Source organism: Arvicola amphibius, chromosome 7, assembly GCF_903992535.2.
Source record: "Arvicola amphibius chromosome 7, mArvAmp1.2, whole genome shotgun sequence".
Classification (NCBI taxonomy): Eukaryota; Metazoa; Chordata; class Mammalia; order Rodentia; family Cricetidae; genus Arvicola; species Arvicola amphibius.
In genome coordinates this window covers 107,268,835-107,283,117 of record NC_052053.1, presented here as the reverse complement: position 1 = coordinate 107,283,117, position 14,283 = coordinate 107,268,835, and the positions used below count along the sequence as shown (strand labels likewise).

At 39.4% G+C, this 14,283-nt stretch overlaps 1 protein-coding gene across 1 annotated transcript in view; it reads left to right on the top strand.

Annotated features, from left to right (window-relative positions):
- Positions 1-14,283, top strand: part of Arid4a (AT-rich interaction domain 4A) — a 69,297-nt gene that overhangs the window by 10,178 nt on the left and 44,836 nt on the right. Inside the window, exons 6-8 of the mRNA XM_038336063.1 lie at positions 8,390-8,469; positions 8,553-8,647; positions 11,794-11,926. Coding sequence (XP_038191991.1) covers positions 8,390-8,469; positions 8,553-8,647; positions 11,794-11,926 — 308 coding nt within the window. The remainder of the gene's footprint in view (positions 1-8,389; positions 8,470-8,552; positions 8,648-11,793; positions 11,927-14,283) is intronic.

The following is a 14,283-nucleotide window of genomic DNA, read 5'->3' as shown; positions in this document are numbered from 1 at the left end:
CTTAGTTCAGTAGCTCATTTATTGAATGGATGATTTGGTTTTTGCTTTTGTTTAATTTTTGCAGTTTTTTTATATATTGTAGATATTAATCCCCTGCCTGGTATGTAGTTGGAAAGACATTCTTTTATTTCTAGGCTCTGTCTTCTCAGTATGATACTATTCTTGGCTGTGTAGAAGCTAATTTTATGTAAACCATCCTGATAGTTCTTGGGATTATTTCTCGTCTTGTACCTGTAAATTGAAGTGTTTGGTCTATATCTTCCTCTAGTACTTTCCAATTTTCCAGGCTTATATTGATTTATTTGTACAGTGAAAGATGAGCCAATTTTTATTCTTTGATGTAGGGATAGTTCTTTGAATATCATTTTTTGAAGCGGGTGTCTTTTTTCCAAGGTTTATTTTTGACACGCTTGTCAAAAATTCAGTGTCTGCTTGTGGCAATATTTTTGGGTCCTCTGTTCTCTTTCTTTCATTCATGTGTCTTTTTTTCTAATGTACTGTTTTTGTTATTGTGGCTCTGGAGTATTGTCTGGTGTCAGATACTGTGATACCTCCAGTATTGTTCTTTTCGTTTAAGATTGTTTTGGGTATTTGAGATCTTTTGTGCTTCAATATCAATTTTAGGATTCTTTTTATTGTTCTGTGATGAATGCTACAATAGTTTTTACAATTATTTTTATTTTATGTACATTGGTGTTTTGCCTACATAAGTGTGTGAGGGTGTCAGATCTTGAAGTTACAGTTGTGAGCTGCCCTGTGTGTGGGTGCTGAGAATTGAACCCAGGTCCTCTGGAAGAACAGTCAGTGCTCTTAACCACTTAGCCATCTCTCTGGCTCTGAATATTACTGTAATTTTCATGGTGATTGCATTGAGTCTAAAGTTACTTTGAACAATACAATGTTCACAACATGCTGCCAATCCATGAACATGAGAGGTATCCGTACCTTCTAGTTCCCTCCAGTGTCTTCTATCACTGTTCTGACACTTTCATTGTAGAGGTCCCTCACCTCTTTGTTTAGGTTTATTCTTTGTGTTACATGCTGTTTTTATCAGATTTTTTTCCAAATCTTTTTCTCAGTAAGTTCATTATTGATCTGTAGAAAAGCTAATGATTTCTGTGCTTGATTTCATATCTAGCTGCAATGCTGAAGGCATTCATCAGGTCTAAGAGTTCTTTTAAATAACAAGGCTTAAGCGATTTGGAGAACAAGCTTCAAGGCATTACTAACTTCAGTTTGTTTACTCATTTATTTATTTGGAATGTGTACCAGCCATGTGGGCACACATATGTCACAGTGGACATGTGGAAGTCAAAGGACTTCTTTTGGGACTTGGTTCTTTCTTACTGTGTAGATCCCACTCATGTCAGCTTGGTGACAGTTGCTTTAAATTTCTGAGTAGCCTTGCCTACCCTTCCTTTCATACCTGATCTACTAAATTACAGTAGTTGAGATAATCTGTCTGACGTGAACACAGACACGTAGAGCCAATAGAACAGAGCAGAGAGCTCAGAGATAAACCCAGGTATTTGTGGAATAGTCGTATTTGGAAAAAACTATGAACATAACAATGTCTTCAGTAAATGTTTTGAGAATATACCCATGAAGAGTTGAACTAGACCATCACATCATACCACATATGAAAAGGAACAGATTTAAACTTATGATCTGCCTGCTATTACAGCATCACTCCTTAAGTCCTTAGGGGAAGCTGAAGTGGCACTAGCTGAGCTCAGACTTGTTACTGTGATGGAAAGTTGATGAATCCAGAACCTCAGTAGACATTTTTCAAAGTAAAAATACAGCAAATGCAACTGTGCTCTAAACTAGCAGTTGTCATCCTGTGGGGCACAACTCCAGAAGACCATCAGAGGACACAGATATTTCCATTACGATTCATACAGTAGCACAGTTACAGTTATGAAGTAGCAAGGAAAGTAATTTTATGGTTGGGGCCATCACAACATGAGGAGCTGTATAAAGTGTCACATCATTAGGAAGGCTGAGAACCACTGCTCTAGATAATGACAGTTAATGATGGAATGCATTTTTAAAAGTTGTATTTTGATGTATGTGTGTATTTGGGAGTTTCTATGTATTTTGTGCGTGCAGGTGCCCGTAGAGGCAGGAAAGCGTATCAGACCCCGGAGTCTGAGTTACCCGATGGTGAGCTGCTGCGTGGACGTGGGGTGATGCTCTTCCCTGCGGAGCCGCCTCCAGCCTCTGCTGTGTGGGCTTGCTTATTATTTCTCCATGTCAGAGTTTAGCCTGAGACAAGCCTTTCCGAAACTCTTCTCAATTTTCCCCAGAGATGACCTCACTTTGTATGTTATTATCCCTGAACACCACCAGTGCAGCCAGGTACAGCGTTAGAAGACAGTGCTATTGGTGATCCTAGTTCTGTGGTAGCCTAGACTAATGCATGTTTGAATCTGAGCTTTCAGCAAAAAGTTTTAAGAGAAACATGAACTTATAGAATAGAATAAATACAGAAAGGAAGTAATTTTGTATAGTTGTACAAACAGGTTTGTGTTTTAAGCTGAATATTATTATATGACACAAATTAAAAGATGCCAGGCGTGGTGATACATGCCTTTAATCTCAACATTTGGAAGGCAGAGGCAGGCAGATCCCTTTAACTTTCAGGCCAGCCTGATCTGCATAATAATTGCTAGACCCCTCATCAAAACAAGTAAAAAGATAGCTTGATAAATAATCTAACGTTTATTATCGCAGAGCAAATTACCATAAATTGAGTATAGCCCAATTATGAATTATGTATTTATGAAGTCTGTGGTGTGCAGTGATATTCCCGCCCATCATACTCACTCAGCTAAAGTAACTTTCATTCTGTATGCTCATTTTGCAGTAGGTGGTCACCATTTAAAGCTTACGTATGTGGGTATTCTGCCTGTATGTCTGTGTACCACATGTGCCCGATGTCCAAGGAGGTCAGAAGAGGGTGTAAAATCCCCTGGGATTGGAGTTAAGGTTGTAAGCCCATGTGGGTACTGGAACTTAAACCCAAGTCCTTTGGAAAAGCAGCCAGTGCTCTTAGACACTAAGCCGTCTCTCCAATCTTCCATTTTATCTTTTGTACTGTGTGCTTGCTGTTCCTGTTGTGTGTTTAAATTTAAAGATACTTATGATTATGTTATGGAGGCCTGCAATTTTAGCATAGTAGTGTGCTTGGCGTGTAGCCTGAGGGCAGTGACACATACAGTAGCTCCTTGGTGTGGCAAGCGGCATCCTCTCGGACTGTGATGATCTCACAGCGCTGCAGCCATTCTGCCGTGTCTTTCTCAGGATACGCTCCCATGCCTAGTTGGTGTATGACTGCATATTGATCATTAAGGAAATTAGAGCCATCATGAGGTATCATCGCATACTTGTTAGAATAGCTGTTACCACAAAGACAAGACATGTGGGTAAGAATGTGGAGCAAAGGGAGCCTTTCCTCACTTGTGGGAAGAGTGTAGTCAGTAAAAGCACTGTGGAAAAGAGCATGGAGGCTCCTCAAAAAGCTGAAACTTGAACTCTTCTTTTTTAAGACAAGGTCTCTCGGTGTAACCCAGGCTGGCTCTAACTCACAGTTCTTCTGTCTCAGCCTTCTGAGTTCTTGGGACTATATGCATGTGCAAACGACAACACTTGACTACAAAATAACCTTCTATCCATCCAGAAATCCCATTTCTGTATTTGTATCTAAAGAAATATGAAGCCAATGTATCAAAGGCCTTTTGTATTCCTATGTTTACTGTGGCTCCCCACCCTCCCAGTGGAGGGATGGAATTAACCTAGATATCCATCAATGGGTGACTAGATAGAATGTGATCTGTTGCCATGGAATACTGCTCAGTCTTAATAAGATTGGAAAGTCTTCCACTTGGCAACTGTAGATGAATCTGGGAACACTGAGCTAACAGAAATAAACTCAACATAGAAAATCAAATACTACACCATCTCTTTTGTTTGTAGAATCTGGAAAGATCAAACTCAGAAAAAACAGAATGAAGGGACCAGGACAGGGAGGGTTGAGGTAGGTTGAGGGTTGGGGTATTAGTCAAACGATGCAGATTTCAGTTAAGCAGAATGGTGTGGTGTGACGTGTGATCCTGGCATTCAAGGCAAAGGTGAGGGTGGGATTTTTTTTTTTTAAGTCAGGCAAGTGTGGGCTACATGGCAAGAGGCAAGTAAAACAAAAGGCTGAGGAGGGGAATAAATCAAAGAGGTGTTGGCTAGTTAATAACAGTGTGCTGAGATGGATTTTAAATGTTCTCACTACAAAAAATGTGAGCTAATACATGTGCTAACATGTTAGCTTGTATACCTGTATTTCAAAACATGTTGTGTACTATGTTTATAGTTTGATTTGTCAGCTAAGCAAATAAAAGTAAGGATATTTAAAGTCAATTGGTTTCACCTAAAGTAGGTATATTTAAAGTTTTCATTTTGTAAAATACTTTGTTCTATCCTAACTACTTTATACATCTATACCAATAATTTTGCTTTTCTGAATTTTTTACTTCTTCCTTCCTTGTAACAAGTGTAGGAGGAATAGCTTCATGTGGAATGGGCCATCTAGGACTCTTCTTCCTCATGCCTACTGTATCTTTGGGCCTTTTAATTACATTGTAGCTCATTACTTAACCTTCTGATTCTAAATTTACCTATAAAGAAAAAATATTGATTCCTAGCACCCAGATGCTGTTTTGTGGATTAAGATGTGGTTGAAGTTTAGTAAATGATGGTCAATTATAATATCTTTGGGTAGATGACTGATTTTAGATATTTTTTAAAAGATCTATATCTATCTATCTATCTATCTATCTATCTATCTATCTATCTATCTATTTATTTACAGTGTTTTGTCTGCATGTGTACCTGCAGGCCAGAAGAGAGCACCAGATTTCATTACAAATGGTTGTGAGCCACCATGTGGTTGCTGGGAATTGAACTCAGGGCCTCTGGAAGAACAATCAGTGCTCTTAACCTCTGAGCCATCTCTCCAGTCCCCATTATTTTATTTTTTTTTACAATATCAATCACTTATGATAACAGGGAGATGGGTCTTCTATACTTAGTAGTATAATATATTATATTCCCATTGATTATCTATTTCCTTGAAGTACGTAGAAGATTGGTACTAGATCTTATATATTTGTTTGTGTTTGCATCATTTTGTCTACTTAGAATGATTAATACCGGGGCTGGAGAGATGGCTCAGTGGTTAAGAGCATTGCTTGCTCTTCCAAAGGTCCTGAGTTCAATTCCCGGCAACCACATGGTGGCTCACAACCATCTGTAATGAGGTCTGGTGCCCTCTTCTGGCCTGCAGATGTACACACAAAAAGAAGAATATTGTAAACATAATAAATAAATAAATATTAAAAAAAAAAGAATGATTAATACCGTCTTGAGTCTCAGTTTTGCCATTTTTCTGTAAATAAGCTTATGTATTTATTTTATATAATAATCAAATTTAATAATTTGGGGCTGTAAAAATGTTCAATGAATTATTTATACAAATGAAGTTTTAGCAGGTATCAACTGTTTCAAAACATGATTAAATCTTTGTAGTTTTCACTTGCTATGCTATCTTGTAAGTCTGAACTACAAAACAGTTACTTAGAGAGAACATCTTATTTAATTATTGTTGTTTGAGACATTGTTGCTGTTTAGCCCAGGCTGGCCTGGACGTCAGCTTCCCAAGTGCTGGGATTACTCACACATGGCTTTCCTGTGACTGTGGTAGCTGGAGTGTCTTTCATGGTTTTGATGAAGGAGATGCCAGGATTAGTAAATCCATTTTGTTGTTGTGCTCTCCATGGTTTTCAGAAAAAGTGCAAAATTCACTAACAAGTGTAAAAAGGACTTGAGTATAAAATACATTTGTATGGTTTGAATTAAGTCTGGGTCTCCCTATGTAGCCCTGACTGCTATGAAACTTACTGTATAGACTAGACTTACCTCATGTTCACCAAGCTCAGCCTGCTTTTACCTCCTGAGTGTTGAATTAGAATCTTAAACTGTTTCTCTTCGTTTACTAGAAGGTTCTTGTGTAAGATGACATAGTCCCCTTCCAAGAAATCCGTTTTAGGCCTGGAGAGATGCCTCTGTGGTTAAGAGCACTGGCTGTTCTTCCAGAGGACCAAGGTTTGAGTCCCAGCACTCATGGCCGCTCAGCTGTTTGTAAGCCCAGTCCGGTGGTTTCCATAGTTACCAGGCATAAATACAGTGCACAGACATATACATGCAGGCAAAACACCTATACACATAAACTACATAAAAGTTTTTAAAAATTTAAGTAATAAATCTCGCCCAGTGTGGTGTCTGGCAAACGCCTCTAATCCCAGCTCTAGGGAGGCAGAGACAGATGGATCTCTCTGAGTTCGAGGCCAGCCTCATCTATAGTGCTAATCCCAACACAAAGAAACCCAGTGTCAAAAAATCTAAAAGAAAAACAAAATATTAACAGAATTTTCTACCCATAATAATGGATATTTAAACAAAATGCATTTTCTCAAAAGTACAATTTTATTTCAAAGCAATTATTTATAAAACAAGAATTATGGAAAACATCATTGAAGTTTCTTCACTGGAACATTCTAGAATTTCCACTGATAAATGATAAAACACTGTGATGAATATTTTCAGATATAAATTTGATGCTACTTGGTCTTTAAATTTTTTTCTTAGATGAATTTAATATATACTAGTGCCTTGTTTACATGCATGTATGTGCACCATGCTTATGTCTGATGCCTGTGGTAAGCAGAGGGTGGATCTCCTGGACTTGGAGTTCTAGGTGCTTATGACCCACTATGTGGATACTGAGAACTGACTCTGGGTCCACCATAAGAGCAGCCAGTGATCTTAACCTCCATCTCCCATATTGGTACTGTAGCTTTACTGTTTCTCCTCATACTTCATTCAGATGTGTGTCCATTGTCATGAGAGGCGTAAAGGAAAACTGGAGTGTGTGTGTGTGTGTGTGTGTGTGTGTGTGTGTGTGTAGACCGGGTACCTCTAGTTGTCCCGAAACTTCCTAAGGAGATCAAGCTGACTTCAAATTCACAGAAATCAATCAGCCTACCTCTGCCTCCTGAGTGCTAGGATTAAAGGTGTGCGCCACCATCTGGCTTGACTTTATTTTTTAAAATATCTTGTATATTAACACAAATACATGCAGAATCATGTTGTTTAGCTTATGACACCAGGGATTGTGATTTTTTTCAAAGATTAGTGGTTCATTTGTTATACTTGATAATGATGCATGCATCACCCTCACCCATAGCCCCTTACACATTGGGGATCAGACTCAGAGTCTTGTACTACTGCATAAGCAGACTACCCTGAGCTGAGGGAAAGCCTGTATATTGTCATTTTGACGCACATATTTTAGACAATAATGCACAATGAATAAATAACAAAAGGTTTAAAATCTTTTTGATATTTCCTTTTTAATTACTTGTGTTCTTTTCTAGTAAAAGAAAAAAAAACATGTATTATGGAAAGGGCAGCCAGGGCTTCTAGCTTCTAGTATATGAAGTCATTGGGCAAATAAGTAGAAATAACACAATCTATCACCATTATCAGAAGTCAGACACAGAGGAAGAGCAAGGAGGATCTCTGAGAGTTCAAGGCCAGTCTGGTCTACATAATGAGTTTCAGTACAGCTGGGGCTATGTAGAAAGACCCTGTCTTAAGAAACCTGGCAAAGAAAAAAGAAAAAAAAAGAAGAAGAAATCAGACATTTAGGGACAGTAGAGGTATTCCATCAATAATAATAGTTACAGAAATATATTAGAGAGCTGGTTTCATTCAGCCTAGGGTTGAAGGCAATCTTATTTTTGTGCTTTGACTGGGTCGATGTTGAGTTAAGAGGGTGATTCTGCAGCGTAGACAGACTTAAGCAGTTGGCTTACAGGGGCACCTATTTAACCTGTGTTTGTTTGACACCTATAAAACGACATCTATAAGTATTCAACTCTGAAATAGCAGTAATGTCATTGTTTACATCTAATTTTTTATTCTCATTAAATTGATGTGTAGTGATATTTTATTTGTATTTTAATAAATAATGCTTACTTGAAGACCAGAATGCAAAACAGCCACACTACTCAGCCATACAGACCAGTGATACACTCTTTAATCCCAGCAGCCACACTGGTCAGCCAAGGCCTGTCGGTTGGTGGTGCATGCCTTCAGTCCCTGCACTAGAGAGGAATATAAGTGGGATGAGACTCTTTCAGTCTGAAGATTTCATAGAAGAACTCTCTTGTGGCTTGGCTGCTTTGCTTTTCTGATCTTCAGGTTGAACCCTAATTTTTGTTATTTGTGCTACATTGATGTCCACGAATTCTCAGACATCTTCTGCTTGTTGCAGTGTTTGACGACGGGGATGAGAGAACGCTGCGGCGCACCTCCCTTTGCCTGAAAGGGGAGAGACACTTTGCTGAGAGTGAGGTAGGTAGTAGGGGTTGGTGTGGGAACTGCAGTGACTGAGGGGGATGTGAGGTGTGAATTGAACTCCTTTGTCTCTTCTGCAGACGCTTGACCAGCTTCCTTTAACGAACCCAGAGCACTTTGGAACACCAGTCATTGCAAAGAAGGCGAACAGAGGGAGGAGGTCATCACTTCCTATGTGAGTTTTTTCATATTTGCTTAATAATTGATGGTGTTCACGCCTTCCCCAGCTGACTCTCCCAGAATGTCTGCCTTCTGCTGGGTATCATTTTCATAGAATGTTGTAAGGGGGACCTTTTGCCCTCAGCAGACGTTCTTTTATTACTCCCTTTACTTTGCTTAGACGTTATTAAAACTCCATTTCCAAAAGATGATTTCAGTTTGCTTTGATGTCATTATTAATTGGTATGATTTACCTTTACTGATTAATTATTTGTAGTTTATCTTTTTATTTAAAAACAATTTTGAACTTGAAAATAATAATACAAAGGATTTCCATGTGTCCTTTGTCTAGTTATGCAGTTTTTAATAATTCTGGCCTGTTGCCTTATCTTTCCATCTCTTTGTTATACATATTATAATTAGTTTTCAGTTTTATAATTTGTTTTCATGGCCCTGGCTGTCCTGGCACTTACTCTATAGACCAGGCTGGTCTTGAACTCACAAAGATCCTCCTGCCTCTGGCTCCCAAATGCTGGGTTAAGGGTATGTGCCACCACCACCCAGCCAGTCTTAGAATTTTATTTTCTTGAGCAATGTGAAAGGAAGCAGAGAACATGACAATCCTTTGCCTTTAAGTAAAATAGTAATATCATACTCAGAAAATTCAATTTCACGTATGTGAAATGTTTTAACTCACAGCCAAACTCAGTATTATCTTGCCTTTTGTTCTAAAGTACTGAGCCTACAGCCCGGCACTACTGGCTGACAAAGTTTACCTGATGGAAATTCTTACCTCCTGCTGTCAGCATTTCAGGGTCCAAACCAAGTCGTGTTCATGAGCTGCATTTCCTTGATTTGGTTTGTGAACTCCCTTTAATCTGGAAACATTCGTTACATTTTTTGTCTGTTTGGTTTTCATGGTGCTGCCATTTAAGAGCACAGGCAAGTTGTTTTGTAGACTGATCTTCAATGCAGATTTTTCAGGTACTTTTATTTATAGATTATTAAGATTATACATCTTTGACACTAAGTGATATGTGTCCTTCTGCATGTAAATACATCCTAGATACATACTATCAGTTTGTCCTGGTGTCATTACCTTTGATCACCTAGTTAATATGGTTCCTGCCTAATTTCTGACCTTAGAGTTCTTTAGTTACCTTTTCTCCCTGGATAATTAAATAATCTGCGTGGAGTTACTTTGCCAGTAGATATATGCTGTTCTTTCTCAAGATACCCTTCCATCAGTGGTTTTAGTACCCATTGGGCTCCTTTGGCATATCAGTACTGTTATAATAACAAAATGGTGATTTTGTAATTTTTCAATCCTGCTTCATTTTTTTAGTTAAATGTAGTTCTCATTTTCCTAGACCCAGCAGGGTGGCTCAGGGGTGATAGTCAGTTACCAGCCCTGGCTATCTGAGTTTGATCCCAGAATTTCATACGATGGAAGAAGAGAACCAACTCATGCACTGTGTCCTTTGACCTCCATGTAGATGCTATGGTGCACGTACGCGCATGCACACACCCACACACTGAATGATTAAATGTAAAAATAAAATTCTTTAAAGAAAATCTTCCTTATCATCAGTATATATTCATGCATTATAATTTTACTTAATGGGCTATAATTCATTGTTTAAAAATATTTATTTTGATGCGCAAGTTATTCCACATTCAGCCAGTGGGCCCCTCTCCAGGCTGGTGTCTGTGTGCTTTTGATACATTTCTCCATTTCTTGACTACATGGCCACTTCCTAATACTACACAGTGTCAAACGTTCATGATCTTTTTCCCAGCATTAAACCTTGATATTGGACATTTCTCTGGGGACCTTTGTTCCTTTTGATGGGATATAAATATTTAGAAACCATGATCCAGATAGTGATTGTATGCATATATAACAAAGATGGTAAAAAGGCAAAGTCAAACATACAAGTGGCAAACGAAGAAAAAGTAACAAAAGACCTTTGAGGCCCCTAAATGGAAATCTCAAGTTAGCCACTTAGTAACTATGTCTCTTTATTACAGTAACTTCGTTTACATTATTAGTTCTATTCCTCACACACACAAACAAATCCCACAGGATCCTATAGCTGAGGACAATGAGATTCATAATATCTTGTCAGTTTGGGAGATATGATATAGTGTTATGCATTTCTTTAGTTTGTAGCAAGTGCTCAGCACATGATATTGATTTGGCAAATCAGTAATGCTTTGTGGTATTTTTATTCCTCGGATAGTACTGTAGTCTTTAATAATTATAATTTTTAATCAGTTGAATAAGGTGATATTTTAGTGTAGGACACTCAAAAGCAAGTTGACCCTCATCAACTAAAGATGAGGAAAATTCATCACTACAGAAAGTAGAGAGAAGCATGTGGTGATTCCCAGACAACGGATCAGTGGGAGAAGAAATGAAAACACAAAAGATAACAGAGCAGGTGCCTCCAGGGCTTTAATAGTTAGCACTGTATAGCGTAGGGGATGACAAATGTCAGTGTATACTCATCAAGGTTTGAAATGAGAATGTGTACTCATTTTTCTTTAAAAAGTATAGACTTCTGATTGATGCATATTATGGACACTTAAGAGTAAACAGTTATCCCAGATAAATTATCTGACTAAATCACCACATTTGGTTTTTCTGGGCTATTTTCATAACCTACTAGAAAATTAAGCTTACACTATTTAGCCTCTGGCATTACAAAACAGGAAAAAAAAAACCCTGTTTTTACAAAGTACATTCGGTAATCAGGGAGTTGGTGGCTCATACCTTTAATCCCAGCACTTTGGAGGCAGAGGCAGGTGGATCTCTGAGTTCGAGGCCAGCCCATTCTACAGAGCAAGTTCTAGGACAGTCAGGGATGGATACACAGAGACACTCTGTTTTGAAAAAAAAAAAGTGCGTTGCTGCTATAATAGGCTTCTCTGTCCTGGATAGGATCCTGAGTCCAGGTATTCACTGGCCCAGTAAAGTGAACTCGGGAGTTACTGAGGTGGCTCCATGACTTGTGTGAGCCAGAGTGTCCTTCTTCTCAAGCCCGATGGGAACGGAGGGGCGGCCTTGGGAGCCAGGAGGGGCATGTAGCAGTCATAGCACTCTGACTGGACCAATCCCGGCTTACGCCGTCATAACAGTCAGGTTGTTCTGGCTCTTAGCACTGAAGACGAAAAGGAAGAAGAAAGCAGTGAAGAGGAGGATGAGGATGAGCGGCGTCTCAGCGATGGCTTACTGGGAAAGGTGGTGCGCGTGAGCACTGCAGCGGAGAGGCCGGAGTGGTACCCTGCTTTGGTGAGTGCAGTGTCACTGCAAAGTCAGTCAGCTGTATTTCTTGTTGAAAATGAATTTGTCAAGCTTTTTTGAAATATATTGGAAATATTACTAATTTAATGAAGATGTTATGTGTTTAAAAATTAAAAGTCAGGTTTACAGAAACTGGCCATTTAATTATCCATTCTCTGTTATCATTTATTGACATCTTTCAGGGTTTTTTTCCTCCGATGTCCCATTACTTTTTTACAACTTCAGTGCTTTTAGGTTGATCCCTTAATTCTTTTTGTTTTGTTTGTCTCACTCTGGTTTAAGCTGGCCAGGAGCTTACTGTGTAGCCCAGGCTGGCCTCAAATTCACAGCAGTCCTCCTGTTGCAGTCTCTTAAACTGTAGGATTATTGGGTGAGTCACCATGTCTAGCACCTTAATTCTTTACTGCATTCAAGCTAATTATCTAGATCTAAGTTTTGAGGAGAAATCATTGAAAAGTGACCACCTCACGATGGTTCCCTTCTCAGCCATCTTTGCTCAGACGTGGCACTGCCACAGCTGCAATCTCAGCGTCTCAGCAGTCAGAAGCAGGAGGTGGAGGCTAACTTGACATGTCATAGAGCTTGTCAGACTGGCGGCGGTGGCCCACACCTCTAATTCCAGCACTCGGGAGACAGAGGCAGGCGGACCTCTGTGAGTTCGAGGCTGATCTGGTCTACAGAGCTAGTTTTAGGTATGCCAGGGCTACACAAAGAAACTCTGTCTCAAAAAAAAAACAAAGAACAACAGGAGTTCTATAGTAATTTTTTTAGTACTGGCACATAAACTAGAATATGGACATAATAGACAGGAAAGATGCACTTAGATTTTTTAAGTTTTAGACATGCCAGTCCTTGCATACACAGGAAGAATGAGGACAGACGAGCAATCGAGGATATTTTGTGAGGGGGAGACTGCTTGGTGGTATGCCTCTCGCCGAGAGTCCTCTGTGACTGACTGTTCACGAGAGTAGGGGAGAATAGAATGCAAGGATGGTTGATCCTTGAGGCAGAAGGGTCTTTAAATGGTCATCTGAATATAGGAGATAATTCTGCAGATAGCTTTGGAAAGGGATGCCATTTGCACAGCACATTTGGGAATGTTCATAAGACAGTTTGTTTGCTCCATTATTAGAAAGACTGGAAGTGACAGGAATCAATATGGAGGCCATTAGTTCACAGGTGATGTAATGCACCAGATTTCCATTGCAGCTCCTGTATTCATGCCTGCCAGCTGCGCTGCTCACACCTGCAGTCTGTGCCCTGAGTGAAGATGGGGTGGCATAGGGATAGTCAGCCTGGCTAGGTGGTAAATCAGAGGCCAGCCTGCGCTACAGGAACCCTAGCTGAGAAAAATAAAGAAGAGTCCACATATCCATAAATGCTATTGTTTTGGATACAAAGTCAAGTCTTGGGCTGCGAGATCCTTCCACAGGTAAAAGTGCTGCTCATGCCAAGCATGGTCTTGATCTCAGGACCCACACGGGGAAGGGAAATAGGATGACGAGCACTGACCCTCATGAGTGCTGGGTATATGTGTGCCTTCCCACACAAATACCTAAGTGTAATCATTTTTATTTAGGTTAGAATTTTTTTTTTTTTTTTTTTTTTTTTTTTTGGTTTTTCGAGACAGGGTTTCTCTGTAGCTTTGGAGCCTGTCCTGGAACTAGCTCTTGTAGACCAGGCTGATCTCGAACTCACAGAGATCCGCCTGCCTCTGCCTCCCGAGTGCTGGGATTAAAGGCATGCACCACCACCGCCCGGCAAATATTTATTTATTTATTTATTTATTTATTATGTATTCAATATTCTGTCTGTGTGTATGTCTGCAGGCCAGAAGAGGGCACCAGACCTCATTACAGATGGTTGTGAGCCACCATGTGGTTGCCGGGAATTGAACTCAGGACCTTTGGAAGAGCAGGCAATGCTCTTAACCACTGAGCCATCTCTCCAGCCCCCCCCCCTTTTTTTTTTAGGTTAGAATTTTTAAAGCAATAGTTTTTTAATTTATATTTCATTATTTATTTTATATACTTAATGACTTTGTTAAGTTTCCAGGAAGCCAATATGTTAAAAATAAAATACTTTTGTAACTTATTAATAATGAGATCCATTAGCAATAAGCTATTCTTGTAAAATATAATTCACTTTAGACATTAGCAGATCCAGAAGTTTTTAACCTTTAATTTTAAAATTCTGTTTCTTTGTGTATGGGGTGTTTTGCCTCCATGTATGTCTGTGTACCACAGGGTGGTTGGCACCTGTGGAGGCCAGAAGAGGCTGTCAGAGTCCCTAGAATTCAAGTTACAGACAATTGAGAGCCATGTGTGGGCATTTGAAACAGAACC